This window comes from Apis mellifera, linkage group LG1 (genome assembly GCF_003254395.2).
Source record: "Apis mellifera strain DH4 linkage group LG1, Amel_HAv3.1, whole genome shotgun sequence".
NCBI lineage: Eukaryota > Metazoa > Arthropoda > Insecta > Hymenoptera > Apidae > Apis > Apis mellifera.
Window position 1 is genome coordinate 14,825,642 of NC_037638.1, and position 20,654 is coordinate 14,846,295.

The 20,654-nt window shown below is 22.6% G+C and overlaps 5 protein-coding genes across 8 annotated transcripts; 3 read left to right on the plus strand and 2 right to left on the minus strand.

Annotated features, from left to right (window-relative positions):
* Positions 1-640: 640 nt before the first annotated feature.
* On the minus strand, positions 641-4,729 carry LOC411995 (dual specificity protein phosphatase CDC14AB). 3 transcript variants are annotated; one of them, XM_006570716.3, is made up of 9 exons: positions 4,359-4,718; positions 4,034-4,131; positions 3,638-3,903; positions 3,257-3,557; positions 2,796-3,165; positions 2,383-2,703; positions 2,156-2,287; positions 1,714-1,998; positions 645-1,035 (listed from the first exon to the last, which is right to left on the minus strand). In XM_006570716.3, exons 2-9 carry the CDS (start codon positions 4,080-4,082, stop codon positions 993-995), a joined length of 1,767 nt encoding a protein of 588 aa, XP_006570779.1. In that variant the 5' UTR covers positions 4,083-4,131; positions 4,359-4,718; the 3' UTR covers positions 645-992. The 3 variants fall into 3 exon arrangements, with proteins under 3 accessions (XP_016770474.1, XP_006570779.1, XP_006570778.1); XM_006570715.3 differs by having other exon boundaries at positions 4,034-4,251; XM_016914985.2 differs by lacking the exon at positions 1,714-1,998 and having other exon boundaries at positions 641-1,035; positions 4,034-4,251; positions 4,359-4,729.
* Positions 4,730-5,038: 309 nt separating this feature from the next.
* Positions 5,039-10,825, plus strand: LOC411996. Its single transcript, XM_026442023.1, has 3 exons — positions 5,039-9,131; positions 9,235-9,516; positions 9,604-10,825. The coding sequence occupies exons 1-3, from the start codon at positions 5,230-5,232 to the stop codon at positions 10,181-10,183; spliced, it is 4,764 nt and encodes a 1,587-aa protein (XP_026297808.1). The 5' UTR covers positions 5,039-5,229; the 3' UTR covers positions 10,184-10,825.
* A 1,047-nt stretch (positions 10,826-11,872) lies between these two features.
* LOC552186 (cell division cycle protein 20 homolog) lies at positions 11,873-14,433 on the plus strand. 2 transcript variants are annotated; one of them, XM_624564.5, is made up of 7 exons: positions 11,873-12,281; positions 12,353-12,483; positions 12,601-12,692; positions 12,779-13,070; positions 13,138-13,435; positions 13,502-13,818; positions 13,948-14,433. In XM_624564.5, exons 1-7 carry the CDS (start codon positions 12,169-12,171, stop codon positions 14,274-14,276), a joined length of 1,572 nt encoding a protein of 523 aa, XP_624567.3. In that variant the 5' UTR covers positions 11,873-12,168; the 3' UTR covers positions 14,277-14,433. The 2 variants fall into 2 exon arrangements, with proteins under 2 accessions (XP_624567.3, XP_006570781.1); XM_006570718.2 differs by having other exon boundaries at positions 11,883-12,281; positions 12,619-12,692.
* A 229-nt stretch (positions 14,434-14,662) lies between these two features.
* On the plus strand, positions 14,663-19,088 carry LOC100578370 (protein inturned). The gene is made up of 11 exons (XM_003251592.4): positions 14,663-15,075; positions 15,158-15,458; positions 15,636-15,908; positions 16,002-16,073; positions 16,187-16,443; positions 16,531-16,620; positions 16,698-17,040; positions 17,108-17,445; positions 17,594-17,916; positions 17,987-18,153; positions 18,246-19,088. Exons 1-11 carry the CDS (start codon positions 14,921-14,923, stop codon positions 18,729-18,731), a joined length of 2,805 nt encoding a protein of 934 aa, XP_003251640.1. The 5' UTR covers positions 14,663-14,920; the 3' UTR covers positions 18,732-19,088.
* On the minus strand, positions 18,607-20,191 carry LOC725028 (F-box only protein 6). The gene is made up of 3 exons (XM_001120930.5): positions 19,584-20,191; positions 19,324-19,467; positions 18,607-19,212 (listed from the first exon to the last, which is right to left on the minus strand). The coding sequence occupies exons 1-3, from the start codon at positions 20,139-20,141 to the stop codon at positions 18,994-18,996; spliced, it is 921 nt and encodes a 306-aa protein (XP_001120930.3). The 5' UTR covers positions 20,142-20,191; the 3' UTR covers positions 18,607-18,993.
* Positions 20,192-20,654: the final 463 nt, after the last annotated feature.

Genomic DNA, 20,654 nt, shown 5'->3' on the forward strand with positions numbered 1-20,654 from the left:
GTTTCTACAATCTACTAATTCTAATTACAAAATCCATATCATCACAAAAAATAAACTTAATTTAAAAATCTATTTAATATTTATAATTCAGTAGATATATTTTATAGATTCTATAGATTTTATAATTCAATAGATACATATTCAAAAATTATATTTAAACTTTATCTTTTACAGGAAGATAAATAAATTATATTAATCACATAGATATAAATGAAAATACATATTAGGATTTTAAGTTTCTATTCATTTTATTATCTTTCTCATTGAAAATAATAGAAATTATGATTCATATAAAGTATTGCATATCAATAAACATTAAAATTAAATTTTATAATTAATAATGATTTTAAATATTATAAAAAGAAACAAAAAATAAACAAAAGAAAATATTGATCATTTTACGAAAATCTTTGTGTACAAGATTGATAATATATGTATAAGTAATTTCATAAATAAAAAATCTTTATATGAATCAATGATATTTTAATAAAATTTAAGCTCGAATAAATTTTAATACATTTTTTTACTAAAAATAGCAAGAAAAAATGTGAAAATTTTTAAACTTAAAAATTAATTCATAATTATTCATAATTATAATAATAATATTCATATTATTTTTCTGACCAGCAGAAAAATAATGTAGTAAATTAAGATTAATAAAATTATATTTTTGTTGCTTTTACGAACGTTCAACGTATCGTAAAATATGGAAGAATTTTTAAAAATCATGTAGAATACATTCATGATTATAAGAAACTTACAATCCAACTTTAGAAATGTAAACATAAAATAACTAACTTGAAAAAGATATATGACAATGATAAGACTATTTGATCTTTTTCGATCACAACAACAATTATTTAAGTTGAAAATGGATGATTAGTGAAATGTTTTTACTGAATGATTGAATTTAAACGATGAGATCTTCTGCGTTGTCTAGATGCTTGAGTTATCAGATTGTCTTCCCCAATGCCATTGAGAATATCGGTTAGTCATCTGATAAATGCAGTTTTATAACTTTTGGTCGTTCGCGCACTGTAAGTCATAGAAAATCGAAGCAATTTGTTAGCCATTTTAATGTTATCTAATATTTAAATTTCAAGTGTAATTTATTTAATTTCATAGAAAAAATGATAATTGTATTTAACAAAAAATTATTTTAAATTTGAACTTTTATACAATTTAAAATTTTACTAATCAATCTTATATACAAAAATTAATAAATATATAACATTATCATTCTTGTTTTTTTTAAATTTAATAATATCTTAAAGATTATGTTTTGAATAAAGATTTTTTGTGAATACATGCAACATTTAATATTAATAAAAAGCTACATGCAAAGTTGTTGTTAATGATAAATATAAGATTTATAAATATAATTTTTTTAGATTTTTTTATATATATTATATACAATTAATTATTAAAATAAAAATATTTCATAATTTATAATATATATGATGTATTTAAAAATTGAGAAATTGCATCAAAAAAATAAAATTACAAAACTGACTTATGTAATAATTATTTCAATAAAATATATTTTCAATAAAAAAATATATTTATATTTATATTTATTTTTAAATATATGAAAAAAATTTAAAATTAAAAAAAACTTATTTAAAAATTTTAAGCTAAAAATTGTTCATAAAAAGAACTATATAACTGTTACTTAATAAACATTTTGAAAGTAACAGTTACAAAGAGACTTACTGTCTTAGAGAATGATAGCGATTTACTCGATCTGCAGACCTGAGAATCATATTCATGCCTCGCTGCGGTTGTGTAATCAAATTGTTTGCAGATGCATTTGTAGTTTGAGTCTCTGTGAGGCAGGAAGTTTTTATACTGGCCCTTGTCACTGGTTTTGATACAGACATTGATGTAACACGTGTATTAGAAGATGTATTGTTGTTGATATTATGAAGTCGTGTTGTTGGTTTAGTAGACTTTACACGATGTGAAGGTTCACATGTACTATTCACTAGCCAATTATTTCTATAATTTTTAGTATACTGTGAGTTTACATTTACTTTTACAACCTTCATTAATTATAATATAAAACTAACAAAATTTAAAATAAAAAAAATTATTTTAAATAATAATAAAATTTCAGAAATTTATGAAATGAATTAAATAAAATTTAGTTCTTAACCTTTTAGAGATTGTAGTTGTAGTAGTAGATCTAGGAAGGAGTCTTTTTGTTGAATCCTTTTCTTTATTTCCACTTAATGTATTAACTGTACTCTTTTGAGTTCTTGTTTGTAATAATGATCTTAAATAAGGACTAAAAAAAAGTAATATTTATTTATTAATTATTTTGTTAATAATTAAATATTCATATTATTAAAATAATTAATAAAATTATATTATGATACTTACTTTACTACTGTTGATGGTCTAGAAGTTGTATTTAAAGAAGTATGATTCGTTGGTAAACGTTTTCTTTTAGCTTTTATTTGATTCAATTTATCACCTTGAGTTAAGGTAGTACTAGTACTTGCAGTATCATCTAGTGTAATTCCATCTACACAATGCATTATTCCTGAAACATTATCTTGCATCACGTGAGCGGTTTTTAGACTGGATAAAAATGATGTTTTTGGTCTACCAATTATAGAATATATTCCATATTCATGAACTGGTTTTCCATTCTGAGCTTGTAATGGCTCTTTTAATAAAGAATGAAGATATGCTTCTTTTCTAAAATATAAAATTTATAATCTTTTTTAATATCAAAAATTAAATTATTTTTAAATTATGAATTGAAAAGACATTGATATATTGATACATACTTTTCTAACCATTCCTGTTGATGTCCAATTACTGAGCCTGGTCTACATATTCGTATCCATGCAATTGTTTCATGAGCTGTTAAATGATAATGTTTCATAATATAACATCCTATCAATGAACCTGTTCTACCAAGTCCAGCTCTACAGTGTACAGCAACAGCGCCACTTGCATTTTCTGCTATTTTAAGAAATTGTCGCATAATTGAATCTGTTGGAGTTGAACCATCAAGAAAAAACAAATCTTTATGGTCAAATCCAGCATCCGTAAAGATTGAAGCATCATAAATTTTTTTATTAAGACGTATAATTGTAGTTACATTATTGTAATGGAAATATGTAAAATATGATTCAGGTGCATGAAGTGGATATCCTATAATAAGTAAAAAATAAAGATAATGAGTTCAAAAAATATAAATAGAAATATTTATCATAATTTAATCTAAATTAAAATTAAAACTTACCATTCTCTATTTTGAATTTAGCATAAGGACCACAAAATGCTATAAATTTACCAGGAATAATCCAATTTAAATCTCCATTTTCCACTCTTTCAAAATATTCATATTCTTTAACACAAAAATCTTGAAAATTAAAAAATCCAAGTTTGTGACACTTATATATAGCACTGAGACATTCAATCAAAGATATTTCAAACCATGGTGTACCAACAGAAGCATCTCGAAACATTATAAAAGATGGACTATCAGGATTATTGGTTAAACAATTATATGCTTCTTCTGCAGTATGTTTACAATATAATATCTAGAAAATATATATCGAATAAATTTTATTTTTCTTATATATTTGTCAATATGAATGCAATTAATATAAAAATATCCTACAGCATAACTTCCTATAAGAAAAGCAGCATTAACTCTCTTTGCTGGATCCATTATCGTATAATGTACAATTTTTTTCTTTCTTAATGTTACTGCTTTAAGTTTTTTATTAACTTTTTGGCAATAATGATATAACATAGCAAGATTTAATGGACCAAAATCATCATAGAAATTTTCATAAACCAATTCATCATCAATACTGAAATAATGAGTGTTTGGAGTACTCTTTGGTTTTGTCATTGTCTTCAATGTGACAAAATATAATCGATCTATGGCATAAAAAAATATAAATGATATATAAATACATTAAATATTATGATACTTTATATTCTTATATATATATATATATATATATATATATATACACGATACATTATATTCTTTTTAAAAATTTGTTACCTTTTATGAATTCTGAAGCACATAATAACAAGTCATTTGTATCCTCCATTATTGGTTTGTATTAATTATCTGATGTTGTGAATACCAACTGAACAAGCCTGTCATCAGCGTAGCCGATATAAGAAAGGATACAATTTAATTAACACAATCAGAGATCATAAATATAAACACACAGAAGGTTAGAGTAGATGTAGTAAAGGTAAACTGGATCCATCTACCTACACACGGTTATATTTGCATGGTATGTGTAATACAAACGAATTCATAATTAGAATGCTATACACGACAATGCGGTATATTATATTAAAAAAGTGTTTGTACTTACCTATGCGACCGTTACAAGATTCAAACTTGGTCAATGAAGAATTGATGATGGCTGATCAATTACGTTATAGATCTCTTCCGGTTTATTGCTTATTGAAGTATATGTTATTTTATAATTAACATATTATATATTTTTTTACTATTCAAACATAATCATTTTATAAAATATTGATAAAATATTTATTCATTATATATATTATCATTATCCTTCATAAGAATAAAGAGTAGTTTTTGAATACTGCCATGTTGGTTATCCCGTAATGTAAAACTACGACGTATGAATTCAATATCTAGAACAAGAAACATTGTGAAATGTTCACTAATATTACAAATATCTTATATAATGTTTTAAAAATTTTAAATTGAAATATAATGAATGTTAAATATTTATAACAATTATTTTATGTTGATTTTTATTCTTTATTTACATAGATTAAGCAATTATTCCATTAATTATAAAATAGCGCACTCTATTAAATAAAAATTCCCTATATTTCGTATCAATTATTATTAGTTTCTTTTTAATTTTAATTTTAAATTTATTTATATTTATATATTTTAGTTAATATCTTTTGAATTTATTATTTATAAATTATTATGTTATTATATTATGTTTTTGTATCTATTAGTTATATATTGAATAAGAATTTTTGAATAAACATTTTTATGACATCTGTTATGTTTTTATTCTTTGGATTTCTACCAATTGCGCCGATCATTTATTGGTAGTGTAGTAAATCGCAATCATAATTTAATAATCATATTTAAGCAAAATAAAATAAATCTTTATAGATATAATTATAAGACATTGTTTGGAATATGGTTCAGGATGATGTTTTTCGATATTAATTGAATGAAGAAAAAAAGATAAAATGGAAAGTAAAGAAAATACTCAGACAAATGTATTTTTGTCAGAATACATACCTTCAAAAACATTTATATTTTCCGAACCATATACATTTAATGCTCCTAAACAAATAATGGATATATCTGGGAAAAATTCATTTACTTTTGCTATGCCAATATTAGCAACACAATCTAATAATCAAGATATATGTGTTTTTCAACCAGATACATGTGAGAAGCAATATAAACCAAAAATTTCAAGAAATTCTTATAAATCTGCTGTTAATGTATTTGCTCAAGCACTTAAAGATACTGCAATGTTTGAGCAATTAAAAAAAAATTCTAGATCACAAATTACTAAAATTAATCCAGAAAATTCAATAACATGTACAAATGTACCTCAATCATTACTTACTAAAATAACAGCAAAAGAATATTTTATTCAATTTGGAAATCTTTTAAAAATAACTATACGTCCTAAAAAACAAATAATTACAGTTATTTATGCTACTAACGAAGAAGCAAATGTAGCTTATAATAAAAGTGGTGAATATTTGGGTCAAAAATTTAATATAGAATGGACAAAATTATCTTCTTTGCCAAAATCTCCTACAAAGAAAAAAGATTTACAAAAAAATATTGTATCGCAAATTGTATCTAATTTTTTTAAATCATCTGATGATGAAATCAGATCAGAAATAGATGCTATGACAAATTTAGAATATAATGTACACAGTAGAAATAATTTTAGTGGAACTTTAAGTAAAAAACATAAACCATTACAATCAAAAAATATATCGAAGTCAGTTACAAGATTAACAAAAGCTGAAAAACATAAATCTGATAGTCAAATATCTGATTTACTACCTAATGCCACAATTGAAGAACTACAAAATATAATTCAACAACCTGCACATACTTCTGAAGATAAATATAAAGTATTAGAAGCAAGAGATCGACTTATACGAATGAGACAAGTTAGATCACATACATTAGCAGCAGCTAAAGTAATGATTGGAACATGTCCTGATATGTGTCCTGAAAAAGAACGTTTAATGCGTGAATCAAAAAGACAAGTGGCATTATATGAACAACTTGAAACCAATGAATATGGAATAAATCATATGAGAGCAGTCAAACAATATTCCAGATCTTCTGCAGACCAAGAAGAACCAATGGCTCATGAATTAAGACCAGTAAAATCTTTAAAAATGACTATGAGTTATTTATTACATGAAATAGTAAATCTTTGTGATAAACAAGGAATAAATTTAGGAGACTGGTATTATTTTTTATGGGATAGAACAAGAGGAATTCGAAAAGATATAACTCAACAAGAATTATGTTGTATTGATAGCGTGGAATTAGTTGAACAATGTGCTAGATTCCATATAGTATGTTCTGAAAGATTATGTGCTGAAGAAACATCCGTTTTTGATAAAAGAATCAATTCAGATAATTTAACAAAATGTTTACAATCATTAAAGTATATGTATCATGATTTGAGAGTAAAGGGAATTAATTGTAAAAATGAACCTGAATTTTGGGCATATATTATTTTATTAAATTTAAACAATGGTAATTTTATGTGGGATTTACAAAGATTACCAAATAATATACAAAAATCATCAGAAGTTCAATTTGCATTAGAAATATATTCTGCTCTTGAATCAAATAATTATTATAAGTTTTTTAAACTTGTTCAAAAAACTACATACTTAAATGCATGTATCTTACTCAGATATTTTAATCAAGTAAGATTAAAAGCATTATCAGTATTAGTCAAAGCTTATTGTAGAACTGCATCAACAGCATATCCATTATATGAATTGATTGATATTTTAGGTTTTGAGGATGAAAATGAAGCTATATATTTTTGTGAACAAGTTGGTTTAAGTGTTTCAAAAGATGATTTACATGTATTATTGAATCGACATAATTTTACTATGCCTGTATTAAATATAAAACAAAAGAGAGCACGCAATTTAATAGATTCTAAAAGAATTATGCAACATTTATCTATTGGAGAATGTATAGCAGGAGGAAAAATGCCAGAAAAAACTTATAAATATCATAAACCTCACAATAGTTTTGATTTACATGGTTATTTAATGCCTAATTCTATTAATGCAGAAGATCAAAATAAAAATATTATTTTTACATCAAATGATCCATATGAGTTTAGAGATGAAGATACAGTACAAAATGAATCATTAAAAGAAATACTAGAAAAAAGTCAAAACAATAATGAAGATATAGTTAATATTGAACATACAACATTAAAATGTATTTCAAACATTGAAGCAGATACAAATCTTTCAACATCCATAAATTCTAATTCTGATGAATCTTGTCTCTCTAAATCTCATACAGAAATCAATAAATCTCAAACACACACGAATTTGAACATATTAGTAAAATCAAAACCAGAAAATCAGAAAAATTCAAACACATTTAGTTTCATATCCAAACAGCATTTAAATGAATCTTCTGTTTCACCTAATATATTTAATGTAACATCAACAATTTCAAATACTTCTAATGTATTTGCTAAACAATTTGAATCATCATCAAATCATGATAAATCTCCTTTTGTAATAAATAAAAACATATTTTCAACAATGCCACAAGGAAATATATTTACGAAAAATCTTACACCTTCCACTGTTTCAAAATCACTGAATATTATAAATTCTGTAAGTATGACTAAAAATATATCAAAAGAAGCACCAGAATTTATGAATAAAACAGAAATAAGAAAACAAATTGTACAAGATGAAAAAATAGAAAAATTAAAAGTAGAACAAGAATCTATCAAAAAAACACAAGAAATTAATGATACTGCAAAAGATATTTTAAATATTTTAGAAACAGAAATAATAAAAACATATTGTTCTACTATAGTGAAAGAAGAAATGGATAAAATATATATTTACAATACACTTGGTGAAGATATTAATAATAAAGTTTTAAATGAAGTAACTTATGAAATTTGCAATAATTTATTAAAGGAAGAAATCAATGTTCAAAAATTATATGAAATGTCAATGAAAATAAAAAATAGAGTAATTATAAAATATTTAAAAAAGTGGAAGTGTAATACATTAAAAAAAAAACAACAAAGAAGAGCACTAGAAAATACACCAGTATGGTTGCAAAAATATTCTAGTGAACAATGTGCAAAATTATTATACTCTAAGGAACAAGATATAGTTATTAAAAACATGTGTAAAAAACAAGATGAGCAAAAAGATATCAAATATTATTCTGAATCTTTAGCACCAATTAAAGTTATTATTTACATTGGTATTAAAGAATACTTAAAAACTTTAGATATTAATATACAATCTAACTATTATTGGAAATTAGTTATTTCATGGCCAAATTTACACAATAAAGCAGTTTTATGGCATTATAAAAAGATAATGAATCAATATCTTTGTCCTGAAGATTATACTACAGAACCTATTATAATATTATATCAACCAAATCAAGTTGAAACATTGCATATATGTATTAGACATTTTGAAGGTCTTATTAGTGATCATAATTTAATAGGATCAGATGCTCTTTTATTCATAGCAGATGGTTCTGAAGAAATTAAATTTGTTGTAAAACGTTTAATGAATGCTGTATTAGCAAGAGACAAACTTATGCCTATACCACTTGTATTTATTATTTTTGGTCATTCAATCTTTCAAACCCAAGATGGAGAAATTATTTCTAGTTTGGAAAAATTGTTGAAATCTGGATATTTATCAGTATACACAATTATCCATGAAAAAGATTTAACTGAGAAAACAATTTTAAATTTAACACAGAGTGCAATACTTTGGTTATCCATAAATAAATCTTCTCAAAATCCGCTAGAAATGAATTATTTACAAAATATTTATGATACTTATTTAACAGAAGATTTATGGTTAAGGTATTATAATTAAAGAAATATTATTTAATAATTTTTTTTCTATTTATTTTATTATTTTTAAAATCTTATTTATATAATTTTTATATTTTTATATTTTCTACAGGATATATGATAACTCATTTTTTAATGAAAAGTTATTACATGCTTTAGAGGAACCTAATTTTATAATTAATTTACATAATGAAGCAGTTTCTCATATAATAGATATAATATTAAATCCAGAAACTTTTATGTATACAAAATTTGCTCCAGAATTAAAAAAATTTGTTAAAAATCAATATATAATGCCATGTAGTTATGAATATTTTGATGATGTTTGGAAAAATGAAGATTATAAAGCAAAATTAGAAAAAGTGATGTCTAGTTTTAAGCTACCTCAATGGAAGTAAGAAATATAATTAATTTTTATATTATATTTAATATTAGTTTATGGATTTAATTAAATATATATATATATATTTATTTATTTTAGGTATTCATGGCCTATAAATAATAATATCATATTTCATCAAAATATAACAAATTACTGTCAAGAAGCATTATTTATTTCTGACAGTAATGAAATATCTTGTAATATTTTAAGTAATATTTTTATTACAACAGGAATTTCCACTATATCAAATTTTATCAATATTTTATTGTACATTATTAAGCAAAAAATACATCTTCTTGATAAAGATTTAAAAGTAATCTATAATAAGAATTATATGAAATACTTTCAAACATTACCATGGTGGTTGAAATCCAATCTATTAATTCAATATAAGATTGTATCAAAAAATATTAATATTCAAGAAACTGAAAAAGAAAATAGAAAAAAGAATAATATTAATGAACCAGTAGTAAAAAAACGGAAATTAAATAAATATCAAGAAAGCAATGTTGAATTTGAATCATTAGCAACATTTTGTGAAAATAGTCGTAGTCAAATTATGGAAGTGCATTACATTTCAAAAAAAATTGAAAATCGTTTAAAGGAACATCAACAACAAAGTTATTCATTTGAGAAAAAATTAAAAGATGCTTTATTTAATGAATATTTAATGAAATGAAATATTTTTTAACAAAATGTAACATAAAAAAAAATTAATGTTATATTTATGATACTTTATAAAATCTATTGTGTTTACAGTATTATATAAGAAATAATGAATTCATGTATATACTATAAGTAATATTTAACTCTTTAATATATAATTATATCATATAATTCATTTCTCTGAATATTACATTGTAAAAAATAAATGGGTAAAGTATAATATTTATTACAAAATTGTGAAGTTATATATATTTTAATTGGAATGAAATGAATAGTATTTCATTCCTTTTATTCAGAAAAAGTAAATATTGTATTACTAAGAAATGCTCTGAAGTTCTTGCATCATACAAAAGCAAATTAATGAAGATGAATAAAAGCAAATTTGTACAAATTTATTCTTTTATTCATCTTCATATGATACTACTATTCAATCTTATTTGTAGATCTTAGCTTTCAGCTACATGCATCCATATTTTTGTGATTATATTTATTAGTCAAAAATATTCAATTACATTTATATTTCTTTTAAAGGATTTTTTTCAATCAATTAAATATTTATTTGTTTATATATTATTCTAACAAAGAATTTAGTTATAACATGACAAAATACTTACAAGATTTTATATATAATTTCTCATTCTTTCGGTAAATTAATTAAATAATTAATATAACAATATTTTTAATAAAGAATAAATAAAATTATATATTATTTGTTTATTTTTAAGATATCATAAAAAATAGATAACATAGATTTTAATAGATAGATTAGATTTTAAGATTTACTATATTATTATAAGCTGTTTTATCTTAATTTTTTAATTTGTTTGTCTTATTTTTCAAGATTTTCTTTCACATAACTATGGTACTCAAAAAAAAATTATATTTATTTAAACAATAAGCTATTCACATTCTCTGCTTTTCTTTGATTTGTGAAAAAGAAAATTGAATAAAATACATAATATCAATAATATATGTATAGTAGATAAAAATATGCAATAATATATATATTAATAAATATATAACAATAATGATTAACTTAATTTTAAATTGAAATAATTTGTGTATATCATAAATATGCATAATAAATTATTATATGAATATATTGTATTATTGTATAAATTGCTAGACATAATGTTTACAAGAAATATAGATACAAGATAGAGTGCATATTTAAAATGCGAATTATAGCAAAATATGTATATTTTGATACATTTTTACGGCTAAAGTTTTATATATTTTTGATAGAGATATGATATAAATTGATATACAAATTTTTATATATTTTTGGTATCAATTTATTAATATAATTTGATAACTAAATTTTAAATCAAATTTGGTATCATTTTAATAACAAAATTTATATGAAAAATTTGGCAAAAATAGATTTAATTTAAAGACATTTATAAAAATATAGACACATTAGAAATATATTTAATTTTTAATTTTTAAAATGATAAAAGATAATATTAAAATAGAATTAATTAATTAATTAAATATATATTTTATTAATTAATCAATCAATTAAATATATATATTACATATAAAATAAAAATAATAATAATTGTAAATTTATTTAAAAAATTATTTTCTGTTTATAATAAAATTTTAAATTTCTGTTTATAAAAATTTTTAATATTTCATTAATATTATTTTTGAAAATGCTCCTTTATTTCTACTGCGACCTCTATTGGAAAATTATTATACAAAGACTTTTAAATTTTAACGAACTTTTTAAATGTTCAGTATTTTATTCGCTTTAAGAATTGTGTGCCTAAAGAATTTAGTGTTTTTTAGTGTGTCATTGTAATTCTTAATATACATATATTGATGCTCTTTCTACAATAATAAAGTTTAAATTGGAAATAAAATAATTTAATTATTTGTAATATGCAGTAATGTTTTATAAGTGTGCGAGTTAATTTATATTTTAAATTTTATTTATTCATTATTTCATATTTTTAAATTAAGTGAATATTTAAATTTTGAATTAACATCATTATGTCTCATTTAAAATATATGAAAGAAATAAATAATTTAACTCGCATGGATGAAACTATTAAGGGACCTCTTCCACGCTGGCAAAAAAAATGTTTAGAAACATCAAATTCCAGGTATTACTTTATTATTTTATTATTTTATTAAAAATAAAATATGTATCTCTATATTACATGTATTTATATAGTGTCAACATTAATTCATCGCGAAAAATTTCAAATGGATCATTTACAAATAGTACTACAGGAAAAACACCAACAAAAAAGAATGATAATCGAACGAAAAAGACACCTTCTAAAACTTCTAAAAAATCTCCAAGTATGAATTATTTTTATAATTTAGGATAACTAATATATAGTGATAGAATTTCTACATATGACTAATAATGATATATATAAAAAAGCTCTATGTAGATTTTAAATACTATCTAATTAGGTCGTACTTCTACACCAGCTAAAACACCTAGTGGTGGTGATAGATTTATTCCATCAAGATCAACTACTAATTTTGATCTTGGTTATTATAAGGTATATGTATAATTTTTTAATATAAATTTTGTCATTTAATATAATGATGAAATTCATTAAATATAATTTTTTTTTAATTTCTTCAGATTCAACAACAAACAAATGCAGAAAAAGATGAAGAAAAATTAGATAATACAAGTCCTTCCAAAAGGGAAATGCAACGACTTATGGGAGAAAATTTGCATGGTGGTGATATTAATCAAATGAGAGTTTTATCTTATCAAAATAAAGCACCAGCTCCTCCAGAAGGTTATCAAAATCCATTGCGTGTTGTGTATAGTCAAAGTAAAACACCAGCAAGCATAAAAACTTCTACAAGATATATACCACAAAATCCAGATAGAATATTGGATGCTCCAGAAATTGTTGATGATTATTGTAAGAATCTTTGTGCTCAATATTTAATGTTATTAAACATTCATAAAAATTTATAAATTTATTTCAGATTTGAATTTGATTGATTGGTCAGAAAGTAATATTTTAGCTGTAGCATTAGGTGCTAATGTATATTTATGGAATGCTGCAACAGGAACTATAGAACAATTACTTGAATTAAATGGTAATGATTATGTTTGCTCTGTTGCATGGATTCAAGAAGGTCCATATTTAGCTGTAGGCACTACAATAGGAAATACAGAACTATGGGATTGTAGTCAAACAAAAAGAATACGTGTAATGAATGGACATGCAGCCAGAGTTGGTTCTCTTTCTTGGAATTCACATATTTTAACAAGTGGTTGCAGGTAAAAATTTTTATAATAAAAATATATATATTAAAATAAAAATGTTAATACATATATTTTATACAGAGCAGGACAAATAGTGCATCATGATGTTAGACAAAGAGACCATTTAATATCAACAATTAATGCACATGTTCAAGAAGTATGTGGTTTAAAATGGTCACCTGATGGAAAGTATTTAGCAAGTGGTGGTAATGATAATATGCTTCAAATATGGCCATCAGTGTCTGTACAAAGTCATACAAACACACAACCAATTTATTCATTAAATCAACATCAGGCTGCTGTAAAAGCTCTTGCATGGTGTCCATGGCAAAGTAGTATTCTTGCTAGTGGAGGTGGTACTGCTGACAGAACAATTCGATTTTGGAATTGTAACACAGGTAAAGAAAATAATCGAAATAATTATATATACATATATGTTATATATATATATATATATTATATAAATAATAATAAAAATATTAATTTTATGAAAAAATTTTTTTTATTATTTAATATTTATACAATAGGTGTATGTTTAAATATGGTAGATACCAAATCACAAGTGTGTTCTTTGCTTTGGTCTACAACATATAAAGAAATTGTATCAGGCCATGGATATGCACAAAATCAATTAATAATTTGGAAATATCCTGCAATGACGAAAGTTGCAGAACTTACAGGCCATTCTAGTCGTGTTTTACACTTAGCGATGTCTCCAGATGGTACTACAATTCTTAGTGCAGGAGCTGATGAAACTTTAAGATTGTGGAAATGTTTTCAACCTGATCCATATAAAAAGAAAGATACAAATGAAATAAAAGCTGTTGCTTCTAGACTTAAACAATCAATTCGATAATGTTCTTATATTAATTTATATTTATTTTTTAATTGAATAATAAGTGTGACTAATGATTTGTATTTTACTAGATGTGGAAACTTGTAATACAATTTCTAGTATCATTATTTGTTTATCAATGTATTTAAAATAAATTTGAAATACTTGGTACGTGGAAGTATCGAGCCATTTTTAGTTATAGGTATCTCATTTTTATAAAAATAATTATATGCATAAATAATATAAATCAACATAATTGACATTTGGATATTTTTTTATCTATTATAATAAAAATAATTAAATAAAAATAAATATATAATTAAAATTATTTTTTTTTGTATTTAATTTACTTTCACATTGTATACAATATTTTAGATATGAGAAAAATATATCAAACCTCCCCACCTTTCATATAACGACATTAAAATTTTCAGAGAACCACTTCTTAACCTAACCTTTCTTTGAAATGATTTGAGTAAACAACAATTCGTGTTAAAATATATCAATAATCTAAAATATTTTTATTTTTATAAAATTTAATAATAAAATAAGATAATTTTATAATAATTTTTTTTTTAAAGAAAAGTATATAAAAAAGTATAATAATAACAATTATATCATAGAAAAAACTAGTGCATAAATCTTTACAATTGGATTAAAAAGAAATGGATGAAGAAAATTCTAAAAATATAATAATAAGATCGCAATGTAAATATGATCACATTTTTTCTTCAGAAAATGTGAAAGATGATAATGAACATGACTGGTGGGCAAGTGATAGTGCATCAAGTACTGGATCATATTATTCAGATACGGATAGGTAATTATTATTGGTACCTATAGGTAATTAATATTTTAATCCTTTGTATTATTAATTATTATATTATTATGAATTATTATAGTTCTACAGCAGAATGGGAATCGGAAATTAATTCTAATGGAGAATTGATTTATATAGAATCTGCAATAGATAATGTAAATGATGAACAATTTTCATTCACTGTAACAAAACTTGATTCTCAACCAGAATTGATGCGACGTCGTAGTACAAGAGCTGGAAAACTCATGCGATTTATAAAACGAAAAGAAAGTAAACGTCTGAGTACAAGAAATAAAAAAAGTAATTTTAATGTTACAGTAAATAATATTGGAAATTCAGGAAAAGATGGAACTACAAAGGAAGTTACTTTTAGAGATTTTCAAGTAAATAATTTCAATTATAATTTAAATATATTTTTAAAAATTAATAATAATATATATATATATTATTATATTATATTATTATATATATAAAATATAATAATATATATATTAAAATAATTTTAATATTATTTTAAAATAATAATAATAATATATTTTATAAAAAAAATGTATATCTAGGCAGGTGAAACCCGAGAAGTTATATTATGGGTTGATCCTGATAGACGACATAAATTAGGAAGGAGAGCTACATTATGTGAAGCATATTTTGGAATCATTCCAAGTGTTTTTTCTGACAAAACACGTATTATGGTTGCTGGATTTATACCAGATGGAGAAGCAATAAAAAATAAAAATATTAAAATTGGAGATTGGCTACGAAGTATAAATTCAAATAATGTTACATATCAAAATTTAGATAATATATTATCTGAAATAACAGTTTCAACAAATGTAAGAATTAAAATTTAGAAAATATTAAATTCAATTGATATTTTATGAAAATTATAAAATATTTTATTATATAATCAATTTTTATTCTTTCAGGTAACATTAGAATTACAAAGAATTGCGGGTATTGATGTTACAGCAACATTATCTGGATTAAATTGTCCTAAAGTAATTATGATGTATATAATTATAACATATAATTCTAAAGTATATTTATGATATATATAATTATAAGTAAAATTTGAAATTAATAATAATATATTGTTGTTTTTATTATTTAGCAATCTGTTTTAGTACAAAGATTAATGAATAAAGAGGAAAGTAAAGATTTAATGCAATCAATAATAAATTATCCACTTGGTGTATTATATCTACAAACCACTGAATTATCAGAAGTAGGACCAGAATTACAAGGTGTTTTATATACATTTCCTCGATCAGAAAATAAAAATATGCATTCTATATTATGTACAGCAAGAGGAGCTTTTATAACTCTCAATCATTTATTACCAGAAATTGGTGGTCTACAACCTACTAGGTATAATTAAAATTTTATAATACTTTCTATAAATACATAATTTTTATAACATGTATGCAATCACATTTTATAGTACAACTTTTATAGTACTACAATACAGGTAGCAGAAGAAGAAATTCATGTTATATATACACCTCGAAATGATGAGCTACTTTTATTGGCATTTCCAAAAAAATGGTAAGTTAATTGAATAATATTTATATAATATTATAATAATAAATAAATATTAATATATATATATTTTAAATTGTCAGTTGCAGTCTTGAAGAAGCTATTAATTTATCAAATGATATAGTAAAAACTTTAGAATTTGGATATCAATCACTGACAAAATGTTTTACATCTGAAGAAAATCAATCTTCTTTAGACCATTTTTTTATTTTAATTATTCAACGATTATTAGATATTAAAAGTTATGCAAAAAATTTAGAATTGACTAATTCTTGTATAGAAATTCATAATAATATTGAAAATATAGAAAGTTACAAATTTAGAAGTGCTTTTTCAGTTGCAAATTTTATAGAATTATCAAGAGATGCACAAATTCAAATTGATGCTGCTTTAAGTGAAATGGAAGCCATGGATTATAGAGATTGGGTATGTTTTGTAATAAAAAATAATAGAAGAAAAATGATGTAATATAATTATATTTTTTTTTTTTTAGAATGAAGATCCTATGGACTGTCAAAGATTATATACAATTTTAGGTAGTTGTATTTATCACAAACATTATCTTCTTGGATCTCATTTAATTCATAATGATTTGATTGAGATAGAATCTTATCTTAGACAAAACTGTATTTTAAATTTGATAAATAATGAACCTGTAAAGAGTCTTGTTATTTGGAAAAGAGTATATCCTTCTTCATATAATCATAAAAATATAGAAAATAATAAAAATAATCAATCATTTATTCCTAATGGAAAATGGTATTTACTTATTGTTGGATATGGACATGATTTATTAGCAGTTCTTTTAGAATCTGGTGGATGTACTGCAAAGTTAGTTTTTATAATTTTTATAATTTTTATAGTTTTTATATTTTTATTATGTTTTTATAATTTTTATTATTTTTTATGAATTTGATTTTAATTATTTTATATATATATATATATATATATTGACTTGTTTATTTATTATTGAATATAGATGTAATGAAATTATTGGTCCAGATATATTTTATGTAGAAGAAGCTCAAGAGACATTAAAACATATACAAAAAATAGGAGTAACAACATTAGCAGCCAAATGGATTGCATCTAACACAAGACCAGAAGTAATAACTTATGAAGATGTACCTATAAAATCATCTAGTATTACAGAAAATCTTCTAGGTCTGATAAAATCAACAGATGTACAAAGTGTATCTATTAAACCATCTCATGCTACGAATAGTAATAAAAGACCTCAAGAAATACCTTCAATTTTAAAAAAACGTAATATAGAAGAATTTCCTGTAGTTTTAGGATCAGGTAAGTGAAATTATTTATTTATTTTATGTTAAATATAATATAATTTAAAAATACAACTTTCTTATTTTAGTATATTCTTTGCATACATCAGAAGATTCATTAAGTCAAGGAACTGGTGGAATTAGTGAAATAAGTGATGAAGCAATGCCTATATTAGGAAGACGAGCAACAAGAGAAAAAATCGTTAGTAAATCAAGATATTCGGATGATAGCGATTCTGACATTGATGTATATAAGGTAATTAGTAGACTATATATTAAATTGTAATTATGTTATTTCATATTTTATTTTTTTATATAATTTTCACAAAGTTTATTTTATTATTGTAGAATAACTGTCAAATGTTAAATTTGGATATATCTAATATAAGAGAAAATTTATTAAGTCAAGCTGAATATTTAGTACCGAAAGTTTTGACAATGGGTGATAAAAATTATTTATATCATTATGTACATTTAGACATGGTTGAAGGAATTCTTTTATCTTCAAAACCATTAGAACATTTAGGAAAAAATCCCAATTTTCTTATTAATTTTAATAAATGTGTTCATATTATTCACAGATTATTACATAATACAGTAAGATTTAAAGCAATGTTAAATTCAGATGCTGATAAAACTGTGATTAATAAGAGTTTAATTGCTGTTAAAGAACATGGCGTGTTATTTGAATGGGAAAATTTAACTTATTGGGTTGTTGGTCGATTATTTACAACTCCTCATCCAAAAGAGTTATATGTATGTTATCAAGATTCTGCACCACAAAATTTAATTGAAATAGCATTTAAATTACATTCATTGCACACATTAATATAAATTTTAATTTTTTTGATCATACAGTTTTAAAAATCAAATATTTGCTATGTCAAAAATTATATTAAAAATATTATTGATATAAAATATTTGAAAAACAAACAAATGTGAATTTGTGAATTTGAAATTGTAAGTTTTATATAATAATTTAATAAATACTCTCAATATTAAAATATATGAATATTATATATTGTACTTTAAATAATATATTCAAAATATTTTTTACTTGTATGAATATTATTCATATTTTCAATAAAAATATAGCTTATTTTTTTTTAGAAATATGTTTTGCATTATAATTTTTATTGGATAACATATTAATTTCTTCACTGTTGCGAAATTGAACTATGGGAATTTTTACACATACACAGGCACCTGCCATTTTGCTACCATAATGTCCTGCCCAAAATAATTTATCAGTACCGCCATGACAAAAACAAATTCTTCTAAGTCCAGGTCCATAGTTCTTAAATTCATGTAATATCTAAAATAAAATATAATTAAATTATAATATAATTTTATTATTCTTAAAAATTTGGTTATTTTTAAAAATATCTTCTATCTATCTATATATATATATATATATATAATATACCTGATGCCATTCATTCTGTTTTTCTTCTTCAATACTATCATGGAATTCAAAGGAATCAATGATTTTATTATCTTCTCCTAATAATTTGATTTTACATTCATAGATAGCTGGACAATCCCAACGACAACTATACCATTCACTTACCTATATGTATATATATATCATAATATTGTAAATATAATAATATAATAACATAAATTATATAATAGCAAAAATATTTTTTTTAAAAATTTTATAAGAAAATATAAATTTTGTAATACCACTATTAAAGGTTGTAAATTGTCTAAAACATACGATGTCAATCCTTCAATTTCTAGATCAATTACTTGTGCTTTAGTGCATCTTCTATAAGAAGTAACAAAACAGAATTGATTTCCTTTAAAAATAGCTTCATTATTTGGTAAAGGTGAAACTCCTATTGGAGGATTTTCTACTTTCCAACGATCACCACCTTCATCAAGAATTTTCCATTTTTGCGTTCCGTATTCTCCAGAATGATTTTTTATCAAATTCCTTTCAAAAGGTTTCTTTTTACACATAAGATAATATGTATGCCAAGAAACCTCCTTATCAAAAAGGAGTGATCGACCAAAAATAATTTCAGCTTTTTTACGCCAAACATAAGTTTGAATTAAATTTTTCCAAAGTTTACACACCAATTGACAATTTAACAAAGAGTTATAATCTACATAGCAAAAAATTTCTGCTAATAATTCTTCTGGTAAGTATTTGCCACCAACAATTAATCCGTTTTCGCTTTTTTCATCAAACATTACGCGAGTAGTCATGTGTCTATTACTGTCAAGAAACTGACCCATTTTTATTTACAAATAATTGTTTTGATAAATAATACACAAATTGGTAATATTATTTTTTAAATGAAATATTTTCCATTTATTATTTGTAGTTTCGATGTTTAAAATATTTTAGATTTAATAGTATAAATAAAATTTTTAATAAAATTGTATAATGTTTTTCAAATATTAACTATCTAACCTTCTTTACAATATTTAAAATATATATAATAATTTTTTGTAATGTCTTATTATTATATGCATTTATCACTATTATTTTTTTAATAAAAACAAAATAAAAAATTAAAATCCACAAGTTCTATTTAAAAAATGACTCATAAATGAGTCAATAAATTACATGCGTAATCGTTTAGATTTTTATACAAATTTGATATTATTTAATTTACTATTAATTAAAATAAAAATTTAAAAAATAACTTACATATATAATATATATATATTATATATAAGCTTATATAGCTAAATATAATTATTTATAAAATTTTAAAATTATCAAAATCTAGAAAATTTATTTAA

Coding starts and splice junctions, on each gene's coding strand:
- LOC411996 (XM_026442023.1), top strand. CDS start 5,230: ATGGAAAGTAAAGAAAATACTCAGACAAATGTATTTTTGTCAGAATAC. Junction 9,132..9,234: donor ACAGAAGATTTATGGTTAAG/GTATTATAATTA, acceptor TATTTTCTACAG/GATATATGATAACTCATTTT. Junction 9,517..9,603: donor TTTAAGCTACCTCAATGGAA/GTAAGAAATATA, acceptor TATTTATTTTAG/GTATTCATGGCCTATAAATA.
- LOC552186 (XM_624564.5), top strand. CDS start 12,169: ATGTCTCATTTAAAATATATGAAAGAAATAAATAATTTAACTCGCATG. Junction 12,484..12,600: donor AACTTCTAAAAAATCTCCAA/GTATGAATTATT, acceptor CTATCTAATTAG/GTCGTACTTCTACACCAGCT. Junction 13,436..13,501: donor ATTTTAACAAGTGGTTGCAG/GTAAAAATTTTT, acceptor TATTTTATACAG/AGCAGGACAAATAGTGCATC.
- LOC100578370 (XM_003251592.4), top strand. CDS start 14,921: ATGGATGAAGAAAATTCTAAAAATATAATAATAAGATCGCAATGTAAA. Junction 15,909..16,001: donor AAATAACAGTTTCAACAAAT/GTAAGAATTAAA, acceptor TTATTCTTTCAG/GTAACATTAGAATTACAAAG. Junction 16,444..16,530: donor GGTGGTCTACAACCTACTAG/GTATAATTAAAA, acceptor CAACTTTTATAG/TACTACAATACAGGTAGCAG.
- LOC725028 (XM_001120930.5), bottom strand. CDS start 20,141: ATGGGTCAGTTTCTTGACAGTAATAGACACATGACTACTCGCGTAATG. Junction 19,468..19,583: donor ATTTACAACCTTTAATAGTG/GTATTACAAAAT, acceptor ATATACATATAG/GTAAGTGAATGGTATAGTTG. Junction 19,213..19,323: donor AACAGAATGAATGGCATCAG/GTATATTATATA, acceptor ATTTTATTTTAG/ATATTACATGAATTTAAGAA.
- LOC411995 (XM_006570716.3), bottom strand. CDS start 4,082: ATGGAGGATACAAATGACTTGTTATTATGTGCTTCAGAATTCATAAAA. Junction 2,704..2,795: donor CAACAGGAATGGTTAGAAAA/GTATGTATCAAT, acceptor TTTATATTTTAG/AAAAGAAGCATATCTTCATT. Junction 1,036..1,713: donor CGCTATCATTCTCTAAGACA/GTAAGTCTCTTT, acceptor TATGACTTACAG/TGCGCGAACGACCAAAAGTT.